Source organism: Hypanus sabinus, chromosome 3 (genome assembly GCF_030144855.1).
Source record: "Hypanus sabinus isolate sHypSab1 chromosome 3, sHypSab1.hap1, whole genome shotgun sequence".
Taxonomy (NCBI): Eukaryota; Metazoa; Chordata; class Chondrichthyes; order Myliobatiformes; family Dasyatidae; genus Hypanus; species Hypanus sabinus.
The window spans coordinates 173,555,192-173,567,629 of NC_082708.1; the positions used below are offsets into that span (position 1 = coordinate 173,555,192).

At 38.7% G+C, this 12,438-nt stretch overlaps 1 protein-coding gene across 3 annotated transcripts in view; it reads left to right on the forward strand.

Moving 5' to 3' along the window:
- The window catches only part of ctnna2 (catenin (cadherin-associated protein), alpha 2), a 1,188,004-nt gene that overhangs the window by 563,502 nt on the left and 612,064 nt on the right, over window positions 1–12,438 (forward strand). For all 3 annotated transcript variants that reach the window (XM_059963425.1, XM_059963426.1, XM_059963427.1), the window contains one exon: window positions 5,094–5,174. In XM_059963425.1, the coding sequence (XP_059819408.1) occupies window positions 5,094–5,174 (81 nt within the window). The remainder of the gene's footprint in view (window positions 1–5,093; window positions 5,175–12,438) is intronic.

Sequence of the window (12,438 nt, forward strand, 5' to 3'; positions counted from 1 at the left end):
ATTTCCACTCACAAAGATTCAACATTCTCTGATCCTATGTCACCTCTTTCTAAAGATGTAATTCTATCACTTACCGGTAGAATCAGAATCAGGTTAATTATCTCCAGCATGTGTCATGAAATTTGTTTACTTAGCAGTAGCAGTTCAATGCAATACGTAATATTGAAGAAAAAAAAATCAATCAATCAATTACAGTATACGTATACTGAATAGATTAAAAATTGTGCAAAAAACAGAAATAATATATATTAAAAAAGTGAGGTAGTTTTCAAGGGTTCAATGTCCATTTAAGAATCGGATGGCAGAGGGGAAGAAGCTGTTCCTGAATCGCTGAGTGTGTGCCTTAAGGCTTCTGTATCTCCTACCTGATGGTAACAGTGAGAAAAAGGAGTTCCCTGGGTGCTTGGACACTTCCTTTCTGAGACATTGCTGCTTGAAGATGTCCTTGGTACTTTGTAGGCTAGTGCCCAGGATGGAGCTGACTAAATTTACAACCCTCTGCAGCTTCTTTTGGTCCTGTGCAGTAGCCCCTCCATACCAGATAGTGATGCAGCCTGTCAGAATGCTCTCCACGGTACATCTATAGAAGTTTTTGAGTGTATTTGTTGACATACCAAATCTCTTCAAACTCTTGATGAAGTATAGTCATTGTCTTGCCTTTTTTATAACTGCAACAATATGTTGAGACCAGGTTAGGTCCTCAGAGATCTTGATAGCCAGCCATTTGAAACTCCTCACTCTCTCCACTTCTAATCCCTCAATGAGGATTGGTCTTATCCTTCCTGTAGTCCACAATCTGCTCTTTCGTCTTATTGATATTGAATGCAGGGTTGTTATTGTGACACCACTCCACTAGTTGGCATATCTCACTCCTGTACGGCCTCTCGCCACCATCTGAGAGTCTATCCACAATGGTTGTATCATCAGCAAGTTTATAGATGGTATTTGAGCTATGTCTAACCACACAATCATGGGTGTAGAGAGAGTAGAGCAGTGGGCTAAGCACACACCCCTGAGGTGCACCAGTTTTGATCATCAGTGAGGAGGCGATATTATCACCAATCTGCACAGATTGTGGTCTTCTGGTTAGGAAGTTGGGGATTCAATTGCCAGGGAAGTTACAGAGGCCCAGGTTCTATAACTTCTCAATCAGGAATATTGGAATGATGGTACACCACACCACCGCCTATGCCTTCCTGCCTGTCCTTTTGATACAAAGTATATCCTTTGATCCTTTAATATTCTTTGATATTAAGCAACCAACTATGACCTTCTTTCAGCCATGACTCAGTGATCCCCATAACATCATACTGACCAACCTCAGAATGTGCCATGAGTTCATCCACCTTATTTCCAAATGCTATGTGCATTTGAATACAGCACCTTCAGTCCGGCATTCTTCGCCCTATTGCAGGTTGCCTCTGTGGCACAATTGAACTCTTTGTATTTTTTACCCAATCATTGATGTCCTTCATATTACACCCATCATCTATGTGTAAATCTGCTGGGTCATCCTCAGCTATATCATCCTGGTTCTCATACCTCTGCCTTATTAGTTTTAACCCCATTGACTGCTTTTGCAAAGCTTCCCACAATGATATTGGCCCCCCTCTGATTCAAATACAACCTGTCCCTTTTGTACAGGTCACACCTGCATCAGAAGAGATCCCAAATATCCAGAAATCTGATTCCCTGCCCCTGCTCCAATTCTTCGACAACACATTTATCTGAAACCTGATTCAATTCCTGTCCTAACTGTCATATGGCACAGCAGTGATCCCAAGATTACAACCTTTGAGGTCCTGCTTCTCAGTTTCCTTCCTAATTCTCTGTATTATGTTTACAGGACCTCTGCCTTTTTTCTACCTGTGTCGTTGGTTCTGAGATGTACCAAGACTTTTGGCTGCTCCCCCTCCCTTTTTATGATATTGTGGATACATTCTGAAACATCACAGATTTTCGGACCTGGGAGGCAAACAAGTATACTTAGTACATTGAGTATATTTAAGGCAGAAGTTGATAAATTCTTGATTAGTCAGGACATGAAGGGATACGGTGAATTTTGAGTCTGCTCCACTATTCAATCATAGCTGATTTATTTTCCCTTTCAACCCCATTTTTCAGCCTTCTCCCTGTAACCTTTAACCAAGAACCTATCACTCTTCTACTTTAAATATACCCAATGATTTGGCCTCCATACCGACAGGTGGCAATAAATTCTACAGATTCACTACACTCTTGTTAAAGAAACCCCAGCTCATCATTGTCTAAAGAGATGTCCTTCTATTTTGAAACTGTGTCTTTTGGTCTTAGACTCTCTCACTATTGAAAAAATCCTTTCGACATCCCATCTATCTAGATTCAAATAATCTGATACAATGCAGGCTGGGTACCGCCTTCTCAGAATTTCCAACCAGATAGCAAGATTAAACTAGAGCCTGCCACTTTAAACAAACTGTTTTTACTGTGAGGATTTCCAATAATACTTTTATTTTCAAACTTTGAAGAATTGTAACCACTTATGATAATTTTGGACCTGCTCTGCTGCTGGTAGATTTGAGATATTGGAAGGCAATGACTTCCTTAAGCAGTCTAAAAATATTTTAATTCCATTGTACAAACAACTTTTTTTTCTATTGGATTACTAACAGGGAAAGATTAAACAAAATAATTAGCTGGTACACAATCATGCATGTCAGTAAAGTCAATCTCCAGCAATTTGAAATACTTACATAGAATCTCTAAGTATTTTGTTAAGTGGAGTTAATATTAGATGTTAACTTTCCTGGTGGTTATTATGTTTAATTTTCCAGAAAGCATAAAATTGTAATACAATATGTATGTAGTGGAACTTGTACTAATAATGCCAAATTACTTAGAATTGCTCTCTCTTGACTACCATGATGGATGGTTATAAATTTCTATTAGTCATAAACTTATTTTGTGTGTTTATATATATATATATTTAAATTGTGTGCTTTGTTAAACAGAATTAATGGAATTATCTGACATAGTTTTCCATTGAAGTAAAAGTGACATATTTCATTAGGTTTGAGTGTGGAATATTTCACTTTGCTGACCAATATCTTTGTTGACATGTATAATAGTCTAGCAGACTTGATATTTTACTTTACTTCCCCTGGTTGTAGCCTAGTAGGAAATATATGGTTAGTATAAATAGATTTTGAATGATAGCAACCCGTTGCCTTTGGGACATAGGAGGCAGACAAGAAGGCAAAGTTGACCATCATTTCTGGTTTGTAGACAGAACAAAAATTGCCTGTGTGGAAACTCAAGACTTAATGGAAATAGTGTTTACTGCACACAGTGTGGGGCAGGACAAGCAGTACTGGATTTGGGTGTAGCTGTCTTTCTCCAAGATGCAACTAGGCCACGATACCTCACAAAAAAGAGATGTCAACATTTTTAGCACTTGCAGTTTGCTTACAGAGAGAGAAAAACAATCATTGTACTGTGCAGACTCTAAGTAATATGTGCACTAAATAAACCAACCCTTGTTATTTGTAAGACATTTCACAATACTATTAGGACTCATTCTGAAGAATACAACACCTGAAAGAATTAGTTGTCATTTGCATCCCTAAAGATGTCACGCTGACAAATGTAGGTTTTTTTTTCATAGTATTGTAAGTTATTGGCAAAGGAACTAAAGATGAGGTGAGGAAGCATATTACAAACTTTCAATGCAGTCCTTTCAACCAAAATAAAACTTAATTAGTGCTGAGAGTTGAATAAAGTATTATCCAAATGGCTTGGCAAGGAACCTAAGATATAGAAGTAGAATTAAGCCATTTGGCCCATTGACTTTGCTCTGCCATTCCATCAGAGCTGATCTATTATCCCTTTCAACCCCATTCTCTACCTTCTCCCCTTATCCTTTGATGTCCTCACTAATTAGGAACCTATCAACCTCTGTTTTAAATGTACCCAATGACTTGGCCTCCACAGCCCTCTGAATTCCACAGATTCACCACCCTCTGGCTAGAGAAATTCCTCCTCCTCTCTGTTCTAAAGGGACATTCTCCTATTCTGAGGTTGTGCCATTAGGTCTGAGACTCCTCCACTATAGGAAACATCCTCTCCACATTCACTATGTAGGCCTTTAAGTATTCAGTAGATTATTTGTACAGACTGTTTTTTGACTCCCATACCCACACATTGCATGAATTAATGGACTGGCTTTATATTTTTCAAATTTATTGTTGCTTATAGTTGATACTATAACAGTGCTTTACAGACATTAGATATGTCTGTTATGTAATATTTGGATACGCTATATAGTAAAAATACAATACAGGTACAAATATGTTATACTTGAACCAAACGTATGCCAATCTTTTCTCTGCAAAGACTTTTACTGCAATACAAAAAGATTAGATTGGAAATAAAGAATCTCTGTTTTCAGTGTTTGTAGAATTTATGCTCGTCTTCAGATTGATCTTGTTTATTTTCTGTTCTTTCTATGACCTTTCATATTCTTCAAGTACTTAGTCTTTAACTTAGTCAATGTTCGCCACTTGTGGCAAAATATTTCACACTTCAACAGCTCTTTGTATTGATTATTTTTTGATTTTTCCCTTTATATATAAAGTAATTTCAGAACATCAGTTTAAGAATTTAGAATGTATTTCCATATAGATTACCTGCTAATCCAAAAGAGGTTTGATATTTTAACAGGGTTACAACAGGTATCCCAACAATGTTACAGGAGATTTGGAGAATACTTTTGTAGTATACAAGCACCAATAACTTTTCTTCCATAATGATTTCTTAATCGTTTTCTTAGTGGTTTTTCTTGAACCACTGACTATTGTGGCAGGTTATTTGTCTACTAGAGAAAGGACCAATTTTTGAGTTCGTGATTTACAACAGGTGACATATAAAAACAGAATAATTATCATACATTATTTTGTTCATGTATGGCTGATAGTGTTTACCAAGTTCATGGAATCAATTTGCTCAGGTGAAGTTCATATTTGAATGGTTAGTCAAATAATAAACCTTTACTGTGTTGATAAGTTTAGTGAACAAATGAAGGGGTATGATATTAATTATATATTTTTTTCTTTCAGACTGGGAGAAAGGAGAAAGGAGACCCTCTTAATGCCGCCATTGAGAAAATGACGAAGAAAACCAGAGATCTGCGTCGGCAGGTATAGTTTTATTCTTTTCAATTTTGATCTGAGTTATTTCTTGATATCTGAGCAACAATTCTTGGGAATGAAAGAAATGGGATAACTATTGTTTCATTTCACGTATTGGGAGGGAAATGTCATGAAGGGAAGTGTGGAAAATGCCTTCACTCTTTTCCTCATTCTGTTTGAGAAAGTCTTCATCTTGGTATCTGAGTAGGGCCTTGAAATTTCCTCAAACTGCATTGTACTGTGTTTGTATTCAAAAGTGGTTCAGTACTTTAAATTACCTGGGCTGGTATCCCGATTGGAACACTGTGATTTGACCTTGGTGACTTGTGTGTAAACTAACAGATTTGTGTCTTCACTGAAGCAAGCTCTTCCTGCTTTGACACTAATTGGGATCAAGTTGTACTCTCACTCACAGAGGTCATAGGGATGAACAGCATGGGATTTGAGTAGCAGTCACAATGATGTGGGGAACAGCACACAGTTGGATTGAATAGTGAAAGGTTTCTTAACCTGGGAATATGTGACCCATGTGGGGGAATAATTATTCCACAGCGCACTCATTTCTACAGAAACATATTTTTTCTAATGCTGGGCTGTAAGCACACTAACAGAAGTGTGTGTGTGTGTATCAAAGACAATCAACAAAATGATGCCCAGTTCCGTTTTGACTGAGTTGCAGTTTCTTTTTTATGTTTTGTGATGCTCCAATTTCTTTTACTTCATTATTTTAACTTGAAATACTATTTATTTGTTATGTGTTATTTGAAACACATACAAAATGCTAGAGGAACTCAGCAGTTCGAGCGGCATCTCTGGAAATGAATGAACTGATAATGTTTCAGGCCGAGACTCTTCATCTGGACTCCTTCTAATTATTAATCTCATATTTGAATTAACAAAAAAGAGACCATTTGGCCAATCAAGCTTGTGACAGTTTTCCTGAGCACTTCTATCTGTCCCATTTCCCCCAACTTTTTAACCCTGTAAACTGTTCTCTGTCACATGCACTTCACTCCACCATGATTCTCACACCTACATCACTGATAATTTACACTAACCAATTAACCTGACCACTGCATTGTTGTAGCTAGGCCCACCAGATCTGGATTGGTTTTGAAGAGCTCTTGTTTTACACTTGATGGCAATGCTACTGTTTAAACTAGTACTCTATTGGAGGTGAAGGTAGCTACAGGCAGCTTGTTACCAACTGTCTCTAAAAACAGCCTTTTATCTATAATAACAGGCTAATAGTTCATTGAGGATTTTCACAGCAAGATGGAATCCTACATTTGGTTATTTCTGCTATTTCTTATTCCAAATAGACACTCGTGTTCAACATTGCCTTACTTAGTTGAGAGAAGACTCCCCTTCTTTATTTTTGGTTATGCTCCTATCAGTGTTTCCAGCTTAAATGTTCATGTGAAATCAACTTTGATACTGCCTTTGGTTCTATTTTCTCTAATCTCCTCAGCAGAGAGCTGGTTAAACCACAACGTAAAAACAAAATACTAAAAATACTCAGCAGTTCAGACAGTTTCCAAGGAGAGAGAGAGAGAAATGTTAACAAGTCAGGTTGATGACCCTCCTTCAGAATTGAAAATAATAGAAAACAGGTATGTTTAAATGTACAGAAAAGAAGCAGAATGGGGAAAACAAAAGGAATATCCTGAATAGATTCCGGCACAATTGAAGGCCAATATTGGCATTGACCGGAAGTTGTTGAAGGTTTGTTAATGGCAGCTAATCTGTCTGGAAGTAGTACAATCAGAGGATAGGCAGATGTGGGTGGGGGGGGGGAGACACAAATTGAAGATTTTGTGAATATAGAACATAATAGTTGCTAGAAATCTGAAATAAAAGAGAATGCTGGGAAGCTGAGTGGGTAAAGCTGTCTTTATGAAAAGAGGTAAATAGACTCACAACAAAAGTTGTCAGAATTTTAATCATGTAATATGCTCACTAAACTGCATTTAGACATGTCATATGATGACATATCTCACAAAATGCTGAAGGAACTCAGCAAGCCAGGCTGCTTCTTGGAAAAGAGTACAATTGATGTTTCGGCCTGAAACCCTTTGGCAGGACTGGAGAAAAAAAGGTGGGGGGAGGGGAGAGAGAAACACAAGGTGACAGGTGAAACCTGAAGGAGGAGGGGTGAAGTAAAGAGCTGGGAAATTGATTGGTGAAAGAGACAAAATGCGATGGAAGAAAGAAAAGGGGAGAGAAGCACCAGAGGGAGTTAATGAACATGCAAGGAGATAGGTTGAGGGAGGGAAAAGGGGATGGGACGTGGTGAAGGAGTGGAGGGGAGGGGTGGGAGCATCACTAGAAGTTTGAGAAATCAATGTTCATGCCATCAGGTTGGAGGCTACCCAAACAGAATATAAGGTGTTGTTCCTCCAACCAAAGAGTGGCCTCATCATGACAGTGGAGGAGGCCATGGATGGACATACTTGGAATGGGAATGGGAAGTGGACTTAAAATGGGTAGACACTGGGAGATCCTGCTTTTTCTGGGGTAGGGTGCTGGTCACTGCAACGTGTTGGTGAAGGGATAGACAACTAGAATTAGTGGGGGAAGGGAGAACATGGCTCAATCAAAAGGAGGCAAATTTACACATTTCTCCATCCTTCTGATTTTGCCATGGGTAGATTATATACAATTATTGTGTACAGTTCTGGTCACCGAATTATAGGACAGATGCCAACAAAATAGAGAAAGTACAGAAGAGATTTATTAGAATGTTGCCTGGGTTTCAGCATCTAAGTGACAGAGAAAGGTTGAACAAGTTAGGTCTTTATTCTTTGGAGCATAGGAGGTTGAGTGGGGACTTGATAGAGGTATTTAAAATTATGAAGGGGATAGATAGAGTTGACGTGGATAGGCTTATTTTCTATTGAGAGTAGGGGAGATTCAAACAAGAGGACATGAGTTGAGAGTTAGGGAGCAAAAGTTTAGGGGTAACATGAGGGGCAACTTCTTTACTCAGAGAGTGGTAGCTGTGTGGAACGAGCTTCCAGTAGAAGTGGTAGAGGCAGGTTTGAAATTATCATTTAAAAAAAATTGGATAAGTATATGGACAGGAAGAGAATAGAGGGTTATGGGCTGAGCACAGGTCGGTGGAACTAGGTGAGTGTAAGCATTTGGCACGGACTAGAAGAGCCAAGATGACCTGTTTCCATGCTGTAATTGTTATATAGTTATATACAGCTGCAAAAATTCAACTGGTTAGTCTACAAATTATACCATTTAGTTGTGGTGAAATCTATGGCATTGTTCTTCAAATTTCTTAAGACCTTAAGACATAGGAGTAGAATTAGTCCATTTGGTCCATTGAGTCTGCTCATCCATTTCATCATGGATGGTCCATGTGTAAACCAGGCAATCCTCCGTCCATGCTAGTATCTTTCCTCTAATACCGTGGGCTCTTAACTTGTTAAGCAGCCTCATGTGTGGCACCTTGTCAAAGGCTTTCTGAAGATCCAAGTACACAACATCTACCAATTCTCCTTTGTCTGTTCCGCTTGTTATTTCCTCAAAAAATTCCAATACATTTGTCAGACAAGATTTTCCTTTAAAGGAAACCATGCTGACTTTGGCCTGTTTAATCATGTGCTTCCAACTACGCTGAGACTGCATCCTTAACAATCAACTCCAACATCTTCCCAACCACAGAGGTCAGGCTAACTGGCCTTTAATTTCCTTTCTTCTGCCTCTCTCTCTTCTTGAAGAGTTAAGTGACATTTGCAATTTAATGGTCCTCAGCAGCCATGCCAGAATATAATGATTCTTGAAGATGATTACCAATGTTTGCAGAGTCCTCCCCAGCTGCCCATTTCAGAACCCTGGGGTGTAGTGCATCTGGCCCAGGTGACTTTTCCACCTTCAGACCTTTCAGCTTCTCCCTATTGATAGCAATTGCTCTCATTTCTGTCCCCTGACACTCTCGAACTTCTGGCATACAACTAGTATCTTCCACAGTGAAGGTTAATTCAAAATATTCATTTAGTTCATCTCCCATTTCTATCAAGCTTCATTTTCCAGCGGTCCGATAGTTACTCTGGCCTTTCTTTATATATCTGAAAAATCTTTTGGTATCCTCTTTGATATCATTAGCTAGCTTACCTTCATATTTCATTATTTCCCTCCTTGTGGCTTTTTAGTTGGTTATTAAAAACTTCCCATTCTGTAGCTTTCTACTATTTTTTGCATGATTATATTCCATCTCTTTTGCATATATGTTGTTTTTGCCTTCCCTTATCAGCCACAGTTGTGTTATTCTGCCTTTTTAAAACTTCTTTTGGATGCATCTATTCTATGCCTTCTGAATTGCTCTCTGAAACTCTAGCCTTTTCTGTCCTGCCAGCTTCCTTTCAGGTGTCCCCATCCGTTCCTTCTGGGTCAGATAGTCTTGTTGATGTTGAGGAGGCAACACTAAGAAGTGGAGTGAAGATGGCACATGAAGATTTATGTGAATTTTTGCATGGCCTGAAAGAGCTGTTTAGGTTCCTGGATGGGAATGAAGGAGGAGGGATAAGTGTAACTCTGCAGTTGCAGAAATATCAGGGAATGGGGTTGGACAGATGGAAAAAGTTGAACAAGCCAGGGAATCCTGGAGACAGTGGTCCCTGCAAAAGGCAGAAAACAACGTGGGAATGTGGGAATTCTGACAGGTGGTGGGAGCCCATTGTATCCGGCAGAAATGACAAATGATAATACGGATGTGGAGGTTGATAGGGTGAAAGGTGAAGACAATGGGAACCCTGCATTTGTTCTTTCTGGGATGCGGTGGTGGGTGAGAGCAGAAGTTGGGGGATTGGCATGTGGAGGGCTCCATCAGCTACTGGAGGGTCACATTTCCTGAAGAAAAGAGGATAGTTCAGATGCTGTGGAGTGGAAAACCTCATCATGAGAATAGATTTGGTGGATGCGGAAAAACCGAGAGAAAAAAATGCTGCTCATTTAGGAGATTGGGTGGGAGTAGCTATGCTGTTGCCTGATTAAAGCATTAGGAAATTAATGATTGGTCTGCTATTTTGAGATAGTAAGTTTTTGAGCAAAATAATTGTAGCTGTCAGATACCAAATGGATAAGGTCCATTGGAGAAAGAAACATTTTATACTACATCAAAACATAGTTAAAGCATGATTTTTTTGATTCATAGATGGATTCTCTATCTTGGATACAAGTTCTTTTTAGCAATTGTGTTTTTATTGCTTAATCGGATCCAGAGTAACAATCATTTCGTTTTTCTTTACTCTTGTGTACTGAAGTATGACATGAGACAATCCTAAATCCCAAATCTTCAATTTGCTGATGGAGACAACTTTTTGAACTAGTTGTGCAGTAAATCTTGGATTTTATATCTATTTCAATATAATAGAGACAGGCCACTTTTCCAGTTCAATTCCACATATTGTTGTGATTATGAAACTTAAGATTCAAACTGCCGACAAATGATTGTGATGTGTTTAGCATTTTGATCTGTTAAATGCTGTCTCTTATATGTCCTAACATTTGATGTGATTTGAATGTTAATTTGTTGAGAGGCATTGTAGATGACTTACTGTTTTTTTTATATAAGCAACCCAAAGTGTGTCAAAACAAAATTAAAAATTCATCACCTTAGATGATTGTTGAAACCACAGTTGCATTGTTGGATGGGAAGTTTCAGATAAGCAGATAATTGTTGGCTGCTTATTAGTTTTTATCAGAATATCTGATAAAAACTCACTGACTGTGTGCACAGACATGTATGTATATATGTACATGAAGACATTGCAATAACACATGTTGATTTACGTCAGTTTATCTTGTGCACTTGTCAACTGCTATTGCATTCTCATCAGCAATAGTCATCCTCATTCTCCAACCACTCTGCCTCTATGCTTCTTAATTTTAAATTCTGCCAGCTGATCTCTTCTGAACAACTTTTGTTTCCAAAAGAACTGCATAAGTGTTTCTGTGTATCCATGTAACTAAAATTCTTCATTCTTGGAATCATTCCAGTAAATCTCTTTAGAGTCTTTCTAAAGCGAGATGTCTAGAGTTTTTCTAAAGCAGATGTTTTATTAAGATTTTTCTTGACTTTTTTTACTCTATAAATCTCTATACAAGCTTGGAATTTGCCAAAAACGAAACTTCCCAGTGGCCACACATTTTAAGTCTGATTCCCATTCCCATTCTGACATATACTCCTCTTGTTCCACAATGCAGCTACCCTCTGGGTGCAGGACCAACACCTTATATTCCTTCTGGGTAGCCTCCAATCTGTTGGTATGAATATCGCTTTCTCCTTCCAGTAAAATAATTTTCCCTCCCACTCCCATCTTCTTCTATTCCCCACTCTTACCTCTCCTCTACCTGTCTATTATTTTCCCCTAGTGCCACTTCTCCTTCCGTTTCTCTTATGTTCCACTCTCCTTCTCCAGCCCTTTATCATTTCAACCTGCCCGACCTCACTCATCATCTTATTGCTATCTTTCTTCCCCTTCTCCCACCTTTTTATTTTGGTATCTTCCCCCTTCTTTTCCAGTCCTGAAGAAGGGTCTTGGCCTGAAACGTTGACTGTTTATTAGTTTCCACTGGTGCTGCCTGACATGCTGAGTTCCTCCAACATTTTGTATGTGTTGCACTAGAATCCTATATTTATGTTTTATTTTTCATTGGTTCCTGAATCCAGCCTACTATTTGGAATGATGAAGAATGGTGAGCAGTTTTGGGCCCCTTATTTAAAAAAGGATGCATTGGCTTTGGAGAGGGTCCAGAGAAGGTTCATGAGAATGATCCCAGCTATGAAAAGATTAACATTTGAGGAGTGTTTGACGGCTCTGACCTGAACTTACTGGAGTTTAGAAAAATGAAAGGGGATCTCATTGAAACCTATAGAATATTGAATGTCCTAGACAGAACGGATATAGGGAGCATGTTTTCTATAGTGGGGGAGTCTAGGACCAGAGGGTGCAACCTCAGAACAGAGGGACATCCCTTTAGAACAGAGATGAGGAAGAATTTCTTCAGCCAGAGGATTCTGAATCAGTGGAATTCATTGCCACATACTTTGGTGGAGGCCAAGTCATTGGGTATATTTAAACTGGAGGTTGATTGATTCTTGATTAGTAAGGGTGTTAAAGGCCACGGAAAGAAGGCAAGAGAATGAGGGGGATAATAAATCAGAATGGTGGAGCAGACCTGATGAGTCAAATGGCTGACTTCTGCTCATAAGTCTTATGGAAACATGTAAACACTCAGATTTCTTTGTTTTTGTACCATT